At 44.9% G+C, this 17,866-nt stretch overlaps 1 protein-coding gene across 1 annotated transcript in view; it reads left to right on the top strand.

Moving 5' to 3' along the window:
- Positions 1 to 16,852: 16,852 nt before the first annotated feature.
- FZD8 (frizzled class receptor 8) overlaps positions 16,853 to 17,866 on the top strand; it is a 2,622-nt gene continuing 1,608 nt past the window's right edge. Inside the window, exon 1 of the mRNA XM_041489193.1 lies at positions 16,853 to 17,866. This exon is cut by the window's right edge and continues 1,608 nt beyond it. Within this exon, the coding sequence (XP_041345127.1) occupies positions 16,853 to 17,866 (1,014 nt within the window).

Here is a 17,866-nt window from a genome sequence, read left to right on the forward strand (position 1 = left end):
ATTCTATAGATTGAATTCCCAGATGCACCCCAGATCATGGAAGAAGCCAACCAAGTACAAACATCTTTCATTTTTATCAGCCTCGTTAGGTAGAAAGTTAACAATATTGGTTTGAAAGCAGCTGGATAGTGTTAAAGACAAGACAATTAAATGCATACATCTACCACATGGCATTAGGCAACAACCCCAGAGCTGAAGAGATGATGGGAAGAAGACATGATGCCACAGGCAGTGTTGCAGAGGGTTCCTCAAGGATCATCAGCCTGTTCCTAACATAATTTACCATATTCTCTCCATCTCCAGTTCAGTTACTCTCTGATCCTATAAGATTGTTTATGGAATATGTTTAGACCTTGCACCAATAGAGCAACAGAAGGCAACAAAAGGCCCTTTGAAAGCATCCCTCACTGGGGTGGAATGCACAGGCCGTGGTCCACCTGGAGTGCTCCTCAGTACAAACTAAGATGTTCTGTGATAAAAGTCAGCATGAATAAAACAAAGTGTTTACAACTACTTACACATGCAACACTCACAGCCATCGATTAGCCAAACAGCGTGAATCCGTGAGCCGCAAGAAACAGTCAATCACATTAATTTCTTCAGTTAATTAATTAATTAATGTTACTTTATTGACTAGAAAGAAGGAAAACAAAAAGCAATCTGTGATATCTAAGCACTTAAATCCCTGCCCAAACTGCATCCTACTCCTAAAACTAAGATAAAGTTTAGCACGGGAAGAAAGTGTTATGTTAATTTATGCCCTGGTTTACTACTGCTGGTTTCAGAAGAGCAAACAGCAGAACAGAGAGTAGTTCCTGTCACAAAAGCATTAGACTGGCACAAGGTTCTGCATCCTTTAACTACCTGTGACACACACCTCTAGCCTGCCCTTTTTGTCACTCAAATGAAGTAGAATTTGGCTAATATGCAACTTGAATATTGGTCGGTCATATATTGGTGAAAAAGTAGATTGGACAAAATTGTCAAATCCCTGTCAATTTTGAGCCCTAATGATTGTTTTTATAGCATCTTTACAAGGTGCTTTATAAATACCAGCAGCCCTGTGGCTCACACATGCCACGGTAAGAGAGAAGCCAGTCACAGGAAATTAAGTGCCTTTATTACGTATAGAAAGTGTAAGACTAGAACGAGCTGAAGAGGAACCGATAGTCCAAAGAAATACAGGATAAGATTAGGAAGAAACATCTCCCAAAACAGAATCATAACTAAGCATCCAAACTGCCAATTAACAGTAAACAACCAATGAGAGAAACATGTATGGAAGAATGCATGGATGTGTGGGGAATTAGGAGGCTATATTGCAACTAAGCTTTATACATGGAGAGTTACAAGATATTTAGGTTACTGAATCCTGCTTGAGAACATAAAGTCCCGCTCAGTTCTACAGGAGATTGGGCACCTTCACATCTCTGCCAGCTCGGGTTCAGGGACTGCTCCCGGGGGGTCTGTGCCTCTCGTGGGCCTGTCCCACTGTGTCAGACAGCCAGAAAAACATTATGGAGAAACTCTTGATGCACCAGTGACTCAGAACAAAACTCTCACTCTACCAGAAACACATTTAGTGTCCCACGCGTAGGACCATTTAATGAGACTCAGTAAAAAGCTGTTGTTGGGGGAAGTTACAGGCAGTTGCTTATTCTGAACTTATGCACAGGTTCAGAAATTTCCTCTGAAAAGCTGCCAGCCTTTCTCCACACACAGTTATCATGTACCATTTGTGTTACTGTAGAACCTGTAAGCCCAGGCCATGGATCAGTCCTACACAGAGGAAAGGAAAAAAAGAACATGCTTACACTCCTGATGCAAGTCATGCAGTCCAAACAGTATCCATAACATAATTTTTAAAAATTTTATTCCCTTAAAGCTAATTAATGTCATCCATAGTAGAATTATCATAAAAACATTATTCATATTACATTTGAACAGTTTTAGAAAGGAAAAATATGCCTTGAACCACAAGGAGAAATGTAGACTATTATAGTATTACATAAACTCTGCATAGACAGGAGAAACACCTTCTTTGAAAGCAGTGGGGTTTTTTACATAGCTAGATAAAATGTATTCCATGATAATGACTTATAAAAACTGAATACATGGGAACCACTCCAGTAACTACAGTCTTGGAGGGCTTTCTGTTACAAACACAAGAATATGTTTGGATCTCATTTATAACACATACTCCCCAGCAATAATTCACCCTTCCACTCAGAAACCTTGTGTAAAGGTACTTCACTGTTACCACACAAAAAAATCAGAATCACTTCAGAGAGAGCAACAAAGGAAATTTGCATCTGACACTAATATCTTCATAGGATAAAGTATATTTTAATGAAGATATTGTCAGCAATACATGTGTTCATGCTTCTTTTTTCCCTTCTCACTTGGATTTTATTTCATTTATGTCATGATCTACCTTGCAAGTTTAAGAAATGCATCATTTATTTATGACCTCTACTTTCTTTCAGAACCTCTCAGTTACACAGAAGACCAGGTTAAAGAAAAATCAAGTGGTTTGTCTGATAACAGTTAGTGTCAAAATAAACCATGTATGTTGAATTTCCTTTAGCTGAAGTAATAATTAAAAAAAAAAAAAAAAAAAAAACCCAAAAACTAGTGCTTGCTAGTGCTTGCCTTACCTTTTTCCAGAATAAACTCTCATAATTAAACTTTCTACTTTTCCAAGTAGCTGACTATGTATTCCTGCACAGCAGGAGGTTTTCTCCACAGACATATTGACTTGGACAATAAACAAAGCAAAAATCCCTGACTGGAATTTACAGCTAAATTTAACCACGCATATTGTTAATAAAATTTGCATATATGTCTTTCAACATTTAGAAAAAATAAAAGTGGAAATTCAATGAATTTGGGCACTGCACTGCTTTGCAAGAAAAAAAAATATATTTAAGTTGTAATTTCCATATTTATTGAGGCTGTACGTCAAAAGAAATCTGTGCAAAAAGTCCTGGTGCTGCCTTGATGAGATTTGAAAGATGACAGCATATTAATAGTAAAGGAGCTTCTCCTCAGCAAAGATGGCTTAAACTGTACCTATAAAACACTGATGAAGGGCCACATAATTTTAGAAAACATTTTCAGCATCTCTTATATCTCTGTCCTTCATCCACAAAACAAGTAAAAACAGATACCATGTTTTGCCCCCCACCCTTTCTCCTCAGTGTCAACTTTCCCCATGAAACATTAACAGATCAGTCAGCATTGACTCCTTACAATTAAAGGTGTTAAAGGAAACTTTAACTGATACTTTTTCAGTGATTTTTTTGTCACAACACTGCATCACCACTAGCCCTCCAAAGCCATGAACTATTCTCCATAAAGCAAGCATTCACCTTCTATTTTCAATTTTTGTGTCTCTTTTCACAACATCCTGGACATTTGGATGTCTTAGGAATTTAATTTAAAGGAATTAAGGTTTCTAGTTCCTTTAAAACTAAGTTACTTTACCTGGATCTGCCTAGCCACAAAAAGTAGACAATGAAATGCAGTTCTGCCAGCATAAAACCTTTCAGATAAGCAAAAAAAAAAACAAACTTTCCCACTAAAGAGAGAAGATCATACTCCTTTGAGGTACTTTTCCAGTACAAAAGCTGGATGTGTTCCAGGGATTATGCTGCTTGTTGGGTGGTTTGGATTTGTTTTGTTGGGGTTTTTTTACTTTTTTTTTTTTTTTTTTAACTGAAACAGTGAATTTTTATCAGGAAAGCTCTCATTAATTATGAAAAAATGTTCACATTACCACAGCATGTACTTTATGGCTTTTAATAGTTGCCCTTGCTCTGGGCAGGATTTCAAGGACACCTTTAACCTTTGCTTAAGTCTTCAGAGTTTGGCTCCTCCTCACTGGAGGAGTGAGAGGACAAAAGTGAGGAACTTGGTCATCACTTAAGGCTTTACCTACAGCTGACTGTGCAAATAAGTGGCCCAGTCACTCTTTTCTTAGGTTTCAGGTGAAACAAACAACCATTAACACCCCGGTGAGATGCCCAGTTCAGCTCTCACCTCTCAAAGCCCTTCTAGCACACACTGCAGGCCTGGCAGGAGATCCCTGAATCCTGCTTCTGGATTTTTCCTTCAAGTACAGCCACAAGGTTTTTCTTTTCCAACCAACAAGCCGTGCTGGGAGAGAAGTGCACTACAAGAAGCACCTCTAGCACTCAGCCTGTGGCTATAAACAGCTTCACATCATCACAAGGTCTCTCTGAGGCTCTGTAAAACAGTATGGCACAGCATCCTCCAGAGCACCTTCTGGTGAGATCCACGTGTTGCAAAGTCACTTCAGATTTTCTTTGCAAAATGCTGCATTCAGATATGATGTGACAGAGAGAGCTGAGGAAGTGTAGGAATAATTTTATTCTGCAAAAGTGTAATAAAAACTAGGTAAATAACCTCAGTTATACAGGTTATAGTAAATAACCTTCCACAGAGGAAGTCTGTGCAGTCTGCATTTCCAATCATAGGAAACCAAAAACTACAGGAAAATAAGACTTTCAGTGAGGTCACCCACGAGAAGCAGAGAGCTCACTGGGCTGTGTTCATGGTATTGAGGTCAGCAGAAGTCAAGGGTCACAATTCTCCAAATGCAAATTGCTGAGCAGGAAACCAAGCCAGCAGTTAAACATTGCAGAATCAGGCACTGAAATTAATGAGTTAAAGCTTAATTCTCTTACAGGCTGTTTGTACATGGTCACCTCATGGGGCCATCACCAGGAAGACAAGAGATCTTCTTAGAAGAACTGGCTCTACCAGAGGCTAATTAACAGATATGCTGACTGTAAATAAAAGCAGGAGGTGGTAAACAGAAAAGAATAGAAAGTTTGATGGGGCTCCCAACAGATGCTGTGTGTCAATAAACGTCAGTTGAAACTTAGATGCTGCTTTTGTGCTCTCTTAAGGAAATCATTATAATCACATTATTCTGTAACACAGTCTAGCCTAATCTCCATGCCTCATACTAGAGAGGATATTTTGATCAACTAGACATTTGTTAATTACAAAACCAAGCACCTTGAAGCTATTTTGTTTTACATACAGAATGAAGCAGCTTATTTAAAAGTGAAAATTATTACATTCTGATTTACTACACATAAAACTAACAATACCTATGAAGGTAACAACTATTTCTTATATCCCAAACTAAATTTGTGTCTCTTGTAAAAATATTGTTAGCTTCAAAAATGCCAGTTAGGTAGCACAAATATGTCGACAGAACAGACAAGAGATTGATATATGCAATGAGAATTCATTGCATATATCAATCATTGCACATATGCAATGAGAATTAGGCTTTTTAAGCACAAAAACACTTTTTCAGTTTATCCTCACAATTTCCTAATCTGTAGATGATGTATGCCTTAACTCTGGGTTTTGACATTAGATTCTTTATATATATTTTACCACAGCATTTGCCTTCACTGTCTATTTCACAGATTTTCTGCCAATGAAGGACTCTCCATAAGGAAAACTGTTATAATAGTACTGAACACCTAAAAGATGGTGATGTTCATTGTCCATTCTCAGCCCTACACCCCCAAAAGTTAACTCCCACTGAAAACTAGATTTTTTGTTTCCTCATCCCATCTCCCATTTAAACACCTGATCTGACAAACCTTTTCTCAAGCAAACAGACTTTTTAAAGTAACCAGCATCACTAACAGGAGGACAAATTATTTTGCATGAGAAACTTTACAGGGTGTAATCATCTCTTCTCCTTTAAATTAAAGTAATTACTACCTAGTACTGAAATGAAGGAAATTTCATAGTGTCAGCCCAATTACTTGTGAACACATATTTATTTTGCACCCAATTACTCCCCTCAATTCTTCAGTTTCAAGAGTGGACAGATTTTGCAACTCTATTTGCTTCTCAGTTCTTGACATTATCATAAAAATTCTGATTAAGCCATACAAATTATATGAGAGAAGTTGCACTATTCTGCCATTCTTGACACACTATAGAGACAGGACTACAATATCTTCTTTCACTTCACAGAATTTCTAAATTAATTTTAATAGAATTTACATATTTTTTACTGCTTTTCTGGGAGAGCATGAATATTTTTTTCTACTTTTTCCAACTCATGAATTCTAATGAACTACAATTTCTTCCTTGTACAATGATTATTTGAATCAGTGCTAACTGACTGGGGAGCACTATGTTTCAGAAAGTATTTAGATTCCACACATGAGCAGCTGGTACCATATGAGCTCACTCTTATGCTTCAATATTGTGCTTTCCTTTCTCTGTTGTCCTTCCTGCCACACTTAGGGTTGATGAATCTATTTCTCAACAATACTCAAACTCTTTCTTTCTTTTAAATGTTGTCTGGCTATTATATTTTCTTGCAAATATTTATTTTAAATAGTTCTAAAATAATAAAAGGGAAGTTCTAGTACTAAAAATTGTGCTGACAGAAAACTGAATAAAAAGTGTCTGCCATGTCAGGAAAAGAAATAAAAGAGGCCCCACCTACTTTGGTCAATATAACATTAAGCACACAGGAGTAAAACTAAATATATAACTATTTTCAGGAAATCACTGATACTTTTTCAGTGATATTAAAAATATAGGAAAAAAAAACCAAAAAAAAACCCAAAAAAAAAAAAACCAAAAAAACCTGCTGTTTTACTAAGAGTATGCCCCTTTACAGATTTTACCATTAATGCCTGTGAAGACTTAAACAGGAAAGTATTACTTAATAGTCATGAAGTAAGTTAAATTACCATGAAAACAAAGTTAAGAATATCTGGAAAGATATTTCTGTAAAGCTGTTAGAATACAAAACAAGCAATAAAGAATAACAATCAACTTTTGCTTAAGAAATGCCTCATGTTGCCAGTTGGTGGTAGCTTCTGGCTACAAACTGCATTCTGACACTGAACTCATGACAGAACATAACTCATACTCAAACTAATGCAGATCATACTAACAATGTTCCTCCCTGATTTTTAATATTTGCTTTGTATCCTCTTCTTGTCATAACACAATGTCCAGTGAATTTTGCAGGATTCTCACACTAATGTTCTACCCACCAGCTTTGGAAGAACACACAAAAAGGTTCACAGTTGTATTTGAGACACAGTTGTTGCAAATTTTTACTTCTACAAAAAGCAACAAAGGAGAAATGGAAGCTGAAAAACCTACTTAAAAAATAAATCAACAGGATTTTTGAGACTCTAGAATCAGAATCTATTCAGACAAAATTCTCTGTTCCTATGCTCATATATTTAGTGATTCGCTTGTACTTTTCTTGGTGAAAAAAAAAAATTAATTTTTGATAAATTTTGCTAAATTCCAGATAGCCAAAGCCCAAACTTACTAATTTGTCAGTATACTTCTCCTCATCCAAGGATGGCTAGGACAATTCAGATCAAAGGTCCATTTAGGTCAGTATCCTCTTCCAAAAGCAGTCATAAGTCAGAGCGAAGAGAAGAGAGCATGAGCAAAGAAATCAAATACTTGTTTCCCAGAATAACTCTCTAGCACATCAACTATATTCCACTCAAGAATTCCTGAGATTGATGTGATTTATCTATTTATCTTGCCCTATGGACTTTCTCTTTCAAATATCCAATTAGCCTTTAAACTTATATAAACTTTTATATCCACAAAGTGCCAAAGCAAGGCCACCTTGGGCGAAGAACTAGGAACTGCACTGTAGTGATACTGTTTTGTGCACAGTCAGTACACAGCACTCATATTTTCTAGTAAAACACAGCCAAAAAAAAAAAAAAAAAAAAAAAAAAAAAAAGCAGCAAGATTGATGCACCCCTTGGAAGAAACTGAGTTTGCACATACTCAGTGAGTTGAGTCCAGTGGGAATCAGCATTCTCAATACAGTGAAAAGTGCTGCAATAGCAAGAGTTATAATAAGGTTGAATATAGCTTGAAAAGCAGGCAGATGTCATGAGTGAAAAAACAGACATCCTAACAAAAGCAGCCAAAAAACTCTGCAAGCCTCCCTCAGTCCAACAACCAAATTCTGATCCAAGGAGGTTAAATATAGGGCTGCTTGAAAATTTTCCACTGCATCTATTTTTGATGGGAAATGAGGCTTTCAGCTAAACACTTTCTGGTTGGATTGTTTGGGGGTTTTTGGCATGTCTAAATATGTGCTTCTGCAAGTATACTTTTCTTACCAAAAAGCCAAACTTATCAACAAAAATATTTTGATTGAAAACCTAGTATGTTATTAAGAAATGCTAGTGTAGCATTTCATTGTATCTCTAGCTTACCTGCTTTATGTGGCAGATCTCTATCAACCAGACTTACCATTTAAATTAGAACTCTGAGGACAGACCACTTTGAGGGATTCCCCACTTACAGCACTCCCTTCAAGGAGGAAAGATCATGGCAAAATGTCAAAGGTGGAAGGCAGCCTCAGCCTTGCAGAGCAGGGCCAGAAGGAATCCAGGTTGTAATGTCAGAGGAGGACTCCAGTAACATATTTCAAATCCAGAAGTTTTAGTTTTCAGACAAAGTCTTCCAAAGTCCTTTGAATTCTGTCAAAGCATGTTGTGTTTCCTGGAAAATTAAGACAAAAAAGAAACAGAAAAAGCTTTTCATTTTTTTATCAAAAATTCACGCAGGAAATTTCATGGATCAAGAAAGGTCTTTCTTTCTCATTAACCTGCAGATTCAAACATATCACCTGGACCCCCCCACCCAAAAATCAGAAAAAAAATTAAACAGCAGTAAAATGTTTCAAGTTTTCCATCACAGTTCTGCTAGCAGGACTATTCAAAAGCCGAGGAGCTAAACCCAAACAAAAACAAACAGGGTTGAATGGATGTGATAACTTCATATATGAGCCCTAACTTATAAAAGACCAACCAGCCTACCTTACAAAAGCAAATGATGAAGATAAGATTCATACAATGGCTACACTTACTAAGTAAGAAATCTATAATACAAAAATATGTATAGCAAAAATTAGCAAAGTGGCAAGAAAATAAGTTACTCCAGTTCTTATTCCCTTTCAGGGTTCTCTTTTCAGTAAAGTAAACCAGAAGGAATAAATCCAATAAGACTAATACAATAAAAAGTATCAGCTATCCAAACATGATTACTATCATCCCTTTTCTTGGAACCCCACAATCCCCTGGAAGAATTGAAAGCCTTTCATCCAAAACCAGGCCCTGACCAGACCAAGACAGAAACACTCAATTAATACTACCAGGAAAAATGTTACAACTAAATTTCTAGTATTCCTCTCCCCTTGTGGCTGTTTCCTGACATACAATTACATCCCCTCACCCCAACTGCAAAATAAATGTATAAAGAAAATAAATAAAAGACAAGAAAACAATCAAGACTGCACCTCTTGTAACACTGTTGTGAACCTACAAAAGACAGCTGCAGAAAATCTCATGCCAGTGGGGTACTTCTTCCTTTTCCCTCACCATACACAGAGAGGACTATTCCTGCCATCATTAAGCCAACTAAGAATCAAGAAAATTCAAAGGAACTGGCAGAGAAATATCTTTATTTTATAACTCAGTGAGTAAAATGAAAGAAATTGCTATTACAGTGCAATTCTTTTCAACACCTTGCTTTTCAATCATACCATTCTTTCACTAAAATAAAAATAGAGAAAGGTTTTTAGCAGTTTCTGCTGAGACCAGGCACCTGAGAGCTCCCTATAAGCAGTTCCAAACGTTGCCTAATGCTGATTGCCTACAAAGTGTTAACATTTTTGACTGTCTAATGTTATCAAGTGAAAAGTGCTAACACAATTTGTCATTCTCAAGGCAAATTTATTCATCAAAATTAGTACAAGCCCAAGCTTGTTGTCCTTACTCATATTTGGAATAACCAACCACTGTACAGTTGATTATTAGTACAGTGAAGAATTAGTCAGGGTCTAACTGTAGAAATAAAAAAAATTGTTTTGAATAAATGAAATACAAAGAATAAATATTCAAAATCACTGATGAAAGATACATCTGTTATTTCAATTTTATCTCCTGGACAATAATTTCAGTAAGAATTTTCAGTGTGATTTTATCATTCAACATTTTAAAAATTACTACTGGGCATCCATTCAAAATTGGAATTGGAAAGAGTGAAACTTAAAAAATGTCTACTTCAAACATATGCAAAACATTATTCCCTTAACTTATAGTTTCACTGACCTCCAAGATGCAAAAAGTAGCATCAGAATTGATGACCAACTTCATATTGTTCAAGGATTTAATGACCTTTCTTTTCAATCAGTTACACAAAGTTTTGCTTTCTTTTATCTGGATTTTAGTCCTATCCATGCCTTTCAAAATAAAGTGCCATTTTTTCATCAGTTCACTTCTTACTCATAAGCACATCACCTCTTTAGTTTCTCATTTAATTGACAGCATGTGAGAGAATACACATGCAAGCTAACATCTCCATGTAGCATATGCAGAAGTTCTTAGCTCAAAGTGGACTACACTGCTTAATCTTGTCTCTGCACCAAACTTCTTCCACCAGGCTGGATGAGCTGGCACAGAGCTGCACAGAGGCTGGGCTGGATTTCTTGCCAGCAGTGCCACCACAGCTGTGTGAGTGTGGCAACTGAGCCACCCCAGCTCTGATTTACCCTACACGAGAGACAACCCTGCACTCCCTGTGTTGTGGCTCTTCCTTTCACCCTGCCAGTACCAATACTCAGAGTTGGTAAGAGCTAAATGTGCTATTCACCCATCTGCTATCACCCAAACGTGGACTAGTAACAAAGTCAAGGAGGTCAAGTTAATGATAGAGTCCCTTAATTCCCCCAGAGCTGTGACATCAAAGCCCAGGTACCTGCAGGTCATACCATCTTAAGGCCAGGTGGGAGCTGTAATTTGGAGACTGCCCATCCCAGATGGCCACATCCCAGACAGGTAAGGCAGGGGGCCATGCAACAGCAGTGGATATTTACCAGAAGCTTTGCAGGGGTTTATACCCAAGTTGTTAAAACTGAGGTCTCCAAAACTGAAAACTGACCAAATGGACTTCCCAGCCCTTGCTGGGAGTAGTGATGGTGAATGTGCCATTCCAGCATACATGAGCACTAATTACATTTGGGTGGAGCATGGAGACAGAACCACAAACATGACTGCAGGAGTCACTGGTGTGCCAGAGGCCTGGCTATGCTTTCACTTTGAGAAGAGTGGTGCATGGTTATACTCTCATATTAACCCCCAGGAACCTGAATCCACACAACCTTCCTGAGATTCAGGAGGGCATTTACATACTAACATCCTAGCAGTAGCCCAAAAGTAAATTCATGGTTACCTGGGTAGTCAGAGGAAGACAACACTCCTCACTCTGTCCATATAACCTCACACACATTATGGTTAGCAATTAGACTGCATGGAGTTTGTGTTGTTCTCCAAATAGTGACAGTGGATCAACAGACTGTTTAATTCAGTGTAATCTTTCTTCAAAAGTCACAGGATTTATCATGTGTGAAACACCACACCATGAGGTATTATAGTCTGTAGCACAGGTGGATTATAAAAGCAGCTTGCTAACTAGTGGTGGGAAAAGAAAAAAAATAATATTATGGAAAAACCCCTCAAGAACACTTATTTTCCTTCACCATCTTTATAATCTGCATTTTCTTGCACTCCTTCCTCCTGCATTGCTTCACTAATGAGCATTGAAGCAATATACAATTACATTGAGAGAGCCAATACTTTGCAGCCCAATCACCAGCTGCACAGTGTGGGAGAACAGGGCTAAAGCCCTTCAACAGGAACTCAAACTGCCCTCATGCTAAACTGCTGTTCCCACTGAGTCCTCACACTCATTCTGCAGCTCATACTCCTTCTCTGGCGAAGCCCATGCTCTCAAAGCAGCCTCAGGAAGAAATCTAAACATGGTCTACTCCCAAACTCAGCAGAAAATCCTCCAGCCACATTCAGGGCCACAATTTGCAGCTTCACTGTCAGAGCAATACTCAGACCACAGCACTGACCAATCCCTTTGTGATCATCCTTTTGAACAAAGTGACACCAAAGTACTCTTCCAGAAGTTTCTCCTCCTCCTCTGTCACCTGCTCACTGCACTCCAGGAGTAGCTATTGCAGCACATTGTCTTCAGCCTATTTTCTTGTTTCCTGAAGTCTCTCTCGTGTCTCACTGAATAACAGTAGCACCACCATGGTACTGTGCCCATCCCCAATCAGATCTGACATGCCTGAAAAAATGTAAGCAGAACATTGTTCTTGCCTACAAAACGTTCTCATGAATCACAATAAAGTACAGGCTGACTCAGAAGATGTATGAATGCCATTTATTTATTTTTTTTATTTTTGTAAAAGGAAAAATATCAAACTGTAAGACAGAGATGCACACTGTATTCTCCTACCCCTATTTCTCTTCAGGTTTCACAGCATTGGATTTTTGTTCATAATTTGTGCTTTTTGGACTTGCAGAACTACAAACCAGGCAATTCCTTGCCATACTTGGATGTGCCATCATGTTACTCAGTTCTGGACCACATGTGGCATGTAAGAGAAAAGGACAGACTAGGGAAAAAAACAGTTTCCCTTACTTTTAATAGGAAATTTTTAGGGGAAATCTGAACATAGATGCAACTCTACCTCACCGTGTTTACTAAATGGCCTGTAAAAATACTCTTTCTTCCAACTCCTATTTATCCTGTCCTCAAAAAGTCCCACAGTTTCCAGTTTCATGGTGTTGTTCAATGTATTGTCCATGCAAAATCCCCTATGTCTTGCAGCTAACCAGCATTTGCTTAGACAGTCTCTGCACAAAGCTCTGTGGCCTGTGATAGGAAGGAGATCAGCCCAGCCAGCCCTTCTGGGTTTAATCCATGAAATTACTGCCTTCAGTCAAGGCTTCATTCTAACAAGATTATTTGAACAATTTCCATGGACCAAGTTCTTCTTTTCAAACACTTTTATAAAAGCACCATTCAGTGACCTATCCAATGCAGACAATGCCACACTAAAATTTACTGGAGAACATTCAGTGGCAAATTAAAAAGCAATTTTTTTGAATCTTATAAACTAAACATCTTTCTTTTTACATAAACAAAATAACATGTTAAATCCAAGATTTCATGTGGCATTTTTACTTCCAGGAAAAAAAAAAAAAAAAGGCAGCAAATTTAATTATTTTGAACTAAAATGTCCTGTAGTTACCATTACCTGGTTTGGTGGGATCCATGTGGGATCCATATAATCCCAAATGCAAGGCTTCAGATGCACCGAAAAATTACGTTTATGTTAGAGGGGCCAGTGCCAAACCTAATTGTTTGACTAAAAGAGGCGTGAGTATCTGTGGCAACAAAGATCTGTAGTGACAAAGACTAGTCAGAAAGTGACTAGATTTGACAACAAGTCAAATCTGTAACTTTGTAAAAAGTTATAATATCTGTAACATTCTTGCCAGCTTTATATTTCTGTAGGATTTGATGACTGGACATCTGTTTTGAAATCCCAGGGGAAAAAAGTGCTCTAAAGTATTCTGCATTGCTATAGCAAAGTTCAGCTTTTCAGAAAAAGCAGGTGCTGAATTTTCTGGAATAAACACACAAACCATTTTAAAGACTTGACCCTTGATTCCTTCAGCACAGGACTTCTAGGGACTTCAGGGAAGTCTCCAAGTATGAGGAACACACAATAGGCTCCGATTCCACAGTGTTGAGCTAACCAGGCTGCTTTTCAGTCACATAAAGCAAAGCAGCCTCCTCACAGCTGTGCTGTTTTATATACCTGAAAGACAATTTTAAAAATTATCATGGTCTTACTAGGGAATTTGGACATGCAGTCATTACTAAATTACCATAAAGTTCCATATTACCAATTCTGTCATTACTGAACAGCTTCAAGACACAGTATCTTTGTGCTGCATCTCTTCTTCTCACTGCAAGAAAACAAGAGCATATGAATGACAGCAAAAATGAAGCCAAATGTACTGTTGAGAAACTTGGTATTCTCTTATTTCTAGGAGAGTTACAGTGTAATTCTAAACTGCAGCATTCAGCATGTCTCCTGAGCTTCCTCGCTGAAATATAGCAATGGAAATTTAACAGCATCTGTGTTGCTTTTGGAAGCCATCACCTCACATCTGCTGTCTCTGTACTGTAAAGTTTAAGTTCAGCATAAAAAGGTACTTTGTAACCGGCAAGAGGAATCCTGACAGAGCGGTAATTTACAGACTCGCCCGGCTCCCCCGACTAGACTGACTCCGTTCTACATTCTGTAGAGATTTTTAAATAAGGTGCGCTTCAAGCAGCCACCAACAAAAAAAGTCACTTTTTAAAATGGAGCATCGCATCCAGGACTGGAGACTTTTTAAACCTCTATCCGTCACTGAGTCCTGTGCCAGACGTTTTCTTCACCGGGCATTGTTCGATCTCGAAACACTTTTCACAATGGTGTCAACTAAATTAGCGCTGAAATAACCACCTGCTACTTTTGGAAAAGTTCTGACTGTGGTCACAAACAGCACCGCGCGCGTAACAGCGGGACCGACTCCACAGCTCCGGAGGATCGCGGCCACGGCCTCCGAGAGCTTCCCGGTCCCCTGCGAGCTGGGGTGGGAGCGGCGCTCGGTCAATTGCAAATCAATTGTGATTACACAGCGGGCGCGTTTATCGCCCCATCATCGCCCATTTCCTCCTAGCGGGGTAATCCGCGCGTTCGCTCACACGGCGGCAGACCCGGCGACAGCAGCCTGTTGGCTCAGCCAACAACCCGGGGATTGTTCCTTGTTTGGCCTCACGCGTTCCATTTCCTCCTCCAGCGCCCCGCACCGCCCCCCGGGGCGGGCTCGCTCCCCCCCGGCCCCGCTTCTCTCCGTGTGACTCCCCGCGAATCACACGATTCCCGCCGCCGGCAGACGGGCCCCGCCGCGTTCCCGCGGTTCCAGTCATTAGGGCCGCAGCGGGAGCGCCGCGCGAGCGCCAGGCGCAGCAGCGCCTCAATTAACAAACAAACGCCCCGTCCCGGGAGCGCGACAACCCCCCGGGACGGCCCCGCCGCGCTCGCAGCCCGCGCCCGCCGCCGCCGCTCCCCTTAAGGTGGTCTGGCTGCGGAATTCCCGCCCGCCCCCTCCCCGCCGCGGGCGGGGAAAAGCAGCGACTCCTCTCACGGCCGCCCCGCGGCCCCCGGGAGCGGAGGGCGGGGGGGTTCCCTGGCGCGGGGCGGCGGCGGCCGAGCGGCCATTCAGCCGTAGATGGATCTTCTACCGGCCCGGGCGGGACACGCCGCTCCGGGCGCCTGCAGGCGGTTCCTTGGCGAGTCACCGCCGCGGCGCCGGGCTGGCGCGGGCGCTCGGGAGCCGCGGCCGTGCCAGGACCGGCCTCCCGGCGCTGCCCCTGGGCTGCGGGTCAGTGGCCGGCGGCGGCCGCGCTGCGGGCCCATGTCCCGCGGGTAGAGTGCACCCAGCGCCTGCTGCGGGGCTACCGCGTGTATCCGCCCGGCTGGGAACCGAGTGTCCACCTGCCGGGGCGCGGGGCTGCTCCCCGCCGTCCCACCGGGAGCTCCCGGCCGGGTGCACACGCAGCACCGCCTGAGCACGCCCCGGCGAGCGCCGTGACCCGCGGCTGCCCGCGCCTCGGGGGTCCCCGTGTCACCCCTCACACGCCGCGACCCCGGCCCCGACCCCGGGCAGAGCCCCCAGCGCTGCGCTTGCACCGCGCGTTGTTCGGAGCTCCGCGCTGGGGCCGGGGGCGCGGGCAGCCGGGGCGGCGGGGCCGGGTGTGGGCTGCGGCGCTGCCGGGACCCCCGGCTTCGCCGCGCTCCCACCCGTCACCAACACCTGCAAGGGCATGGGGCAGCGCACATCGGCACGGGCGGCGAATCCGGCGGGCAGCAACGAGGTGATGGGAAACCCCTTCCGAGACAGCCCCGAACGCTACTTAAACTGCTGCTGCGGTGGCTGTGACTCGGCCCTGCAGGGGGACGGAGGTCCCCTGCGCAGCCCGGGCCGGTGCGTGGCTGCCGCAGTCCGCGCCCCGCGGTGCAGAGCCGCGCGTCCCCGCACGGGCAGGGACCGAACAAACACCGCCACGTCCCAGCAGCAGCCACCACCACAGTCCGCCACCGGCTCCACCTTAAGGAGCCTCGGGGCCCGCCCCCCGCGTCCCGCCCGAGCGCGGCTGATAGGCGGACGAGGCGGCGGAGGCGGGGCCTGGCGGCGCTCGCTATAAATATTCATGAGAGCGCGGCGGCCGGAGCGCCGCTGCCGGGGCCGGAGAGCGAGAAGTTGGCGGAGCCGCTGCCGCGCTCGACCCGCGGCTCAGGTGGCGCGATCGCGGCCGGGGTGCCCAGCAGCCAGAGGGGGACCCAGCGCAGGGCGCGGACCAGCCGGCCGGCCATCACCCGCGGAGCCGTGCGCTCGGGAGGGCGGCAGAAGTAGCCGCCCCGCCGCTGCCCGCCCGCTCGGGGCGGTGGGAGCCCGGCACCGCCTGGTTCCCGGGACGCCTCAGCCTTCTTCACCGCGCCGCCCGCGGGCTGACGGCGAAACTTCTCTGCCGCCGCCGCCCCGTGCCCGGCCGGCGCTGGAGCAGCGGCGAGAGGAGCTGCGCTTCCCCCTGCGAAACCGACCCCGCGGGGAGCGATGCGACGGCGGCTGAGGGGCCTCCCGTGAGCCGACCCCCATCCTCCGGCGCCGAGTGGGGGCTCCCCCTCACCGGGTGCCCGCGGACGACGGAGTCCGGCGGGGGCTGCGAGTCCTCTCACCTGCGACCGGCACGGAGGAGGCCGCCCTCCGCCCCCCCGGGGGTAGCCGGGGCGGGGGGGTGCTGTGGCGCCGCGCTCCCCGCGGCTGCTGAGCGGGACGGGAGAGGAGCCGGGGCCGCCGCCCGCGAGCCGCCGAGCATGGAGTGGAGTTACCTGTTGGAAATCACCTCGCTGCTCGCCGCCCTGTCCCTGCTGCAGCGCGCCGGCTGCGCCGCCGCCTCGGCCGCAGCCGCCGCGTCCTCCTCCTCCTCCTCTTCGGCAAAGGAGCTGTCGTGCCAGGAGATCACCGTGCCCCTCTGCAAAGGCATCGGCTACAACTACACCTACATGCCCAACCAGTTCAACCACGACACGCAGGACGAGGCTGGGCTGGAGGTGCACCAGTTCTGGCCGCTGGTGGAGATCCAGTGCTCCAGCGACCTGCGCTTCTTCCTCTGCAGCATGTACACCCCCATCTGCCTGGAGGACTACAAGAAGCCGCTGCCGCCCTGCCGCAGCGTCTGCGAGCGGGCCAAGGCCGGCTGCGCCCCGCTCATGCGCCAGTACGGCTTCGCCTGGCCCGACAGGATGCGCTGCGATCGCCTCCCCGAGCAGGGCAGCCCGGACACGCTCTGCATGGACTACAACCGCACGGACCTCACCACGGCCGCGCCGCCGCCCGCCAAGCCCCCGCTCCGCGGCTCCAAGCCCGGCACCCCCGCCAAGGCGCCCCCCGCCGCCGCCGCCCCGCCGGCCGAGGCTCCGCGCAAGCCGCGGCCGCCGCCGCCCTGCGAACCGGGCTGCCAGTGCCGGGCGCCCATGGTGTCGGTGTCCAGCGAGCGGCACCCGCTCTACAACCGCGTCAAGACAGGGCAGATCGCCAACTGCGCCCTGCCCTGCCACAACCCCTACTTCAGCCCCGACGAGCGCGCCTTCACCGCCTTCTGGATCGGGCTCTGGTCCGTGCTCTGCTTCCTCTCCACCTTCGCCACCGTCTCCACCTTCCTCATCGACATGGAGCGCTTCAAGTACCCCGAGCGCCCCATCATCTTCCTGGCCGCCTGCTACCTCTTCGTGTCCCTCGGCTACCTGGTGCGGCTGGTGGCGGGGCACGAGAAGGTGGCGTGCAGCGGCGGGGCGGGCGCGGGCGGCGCGGGGGCCGGGGCGGCGGGG

This window comes from Pyrgilauda ruficollis, unplaced genomic scaffold (genome assembly GCF_017590135.1).
Source record: "Pyrgilauda ruficollis isolate IOZ18807 unplaced genomic scaffold, ASM1759013v1 scaffold12, whole genome shotgun sequence".
NCBI lineage: Eukaryota > Metazoa > Chordata > Aves > Passeriformes > Passeridae > Pyrgilauda > Pyrgilauda ruficollis.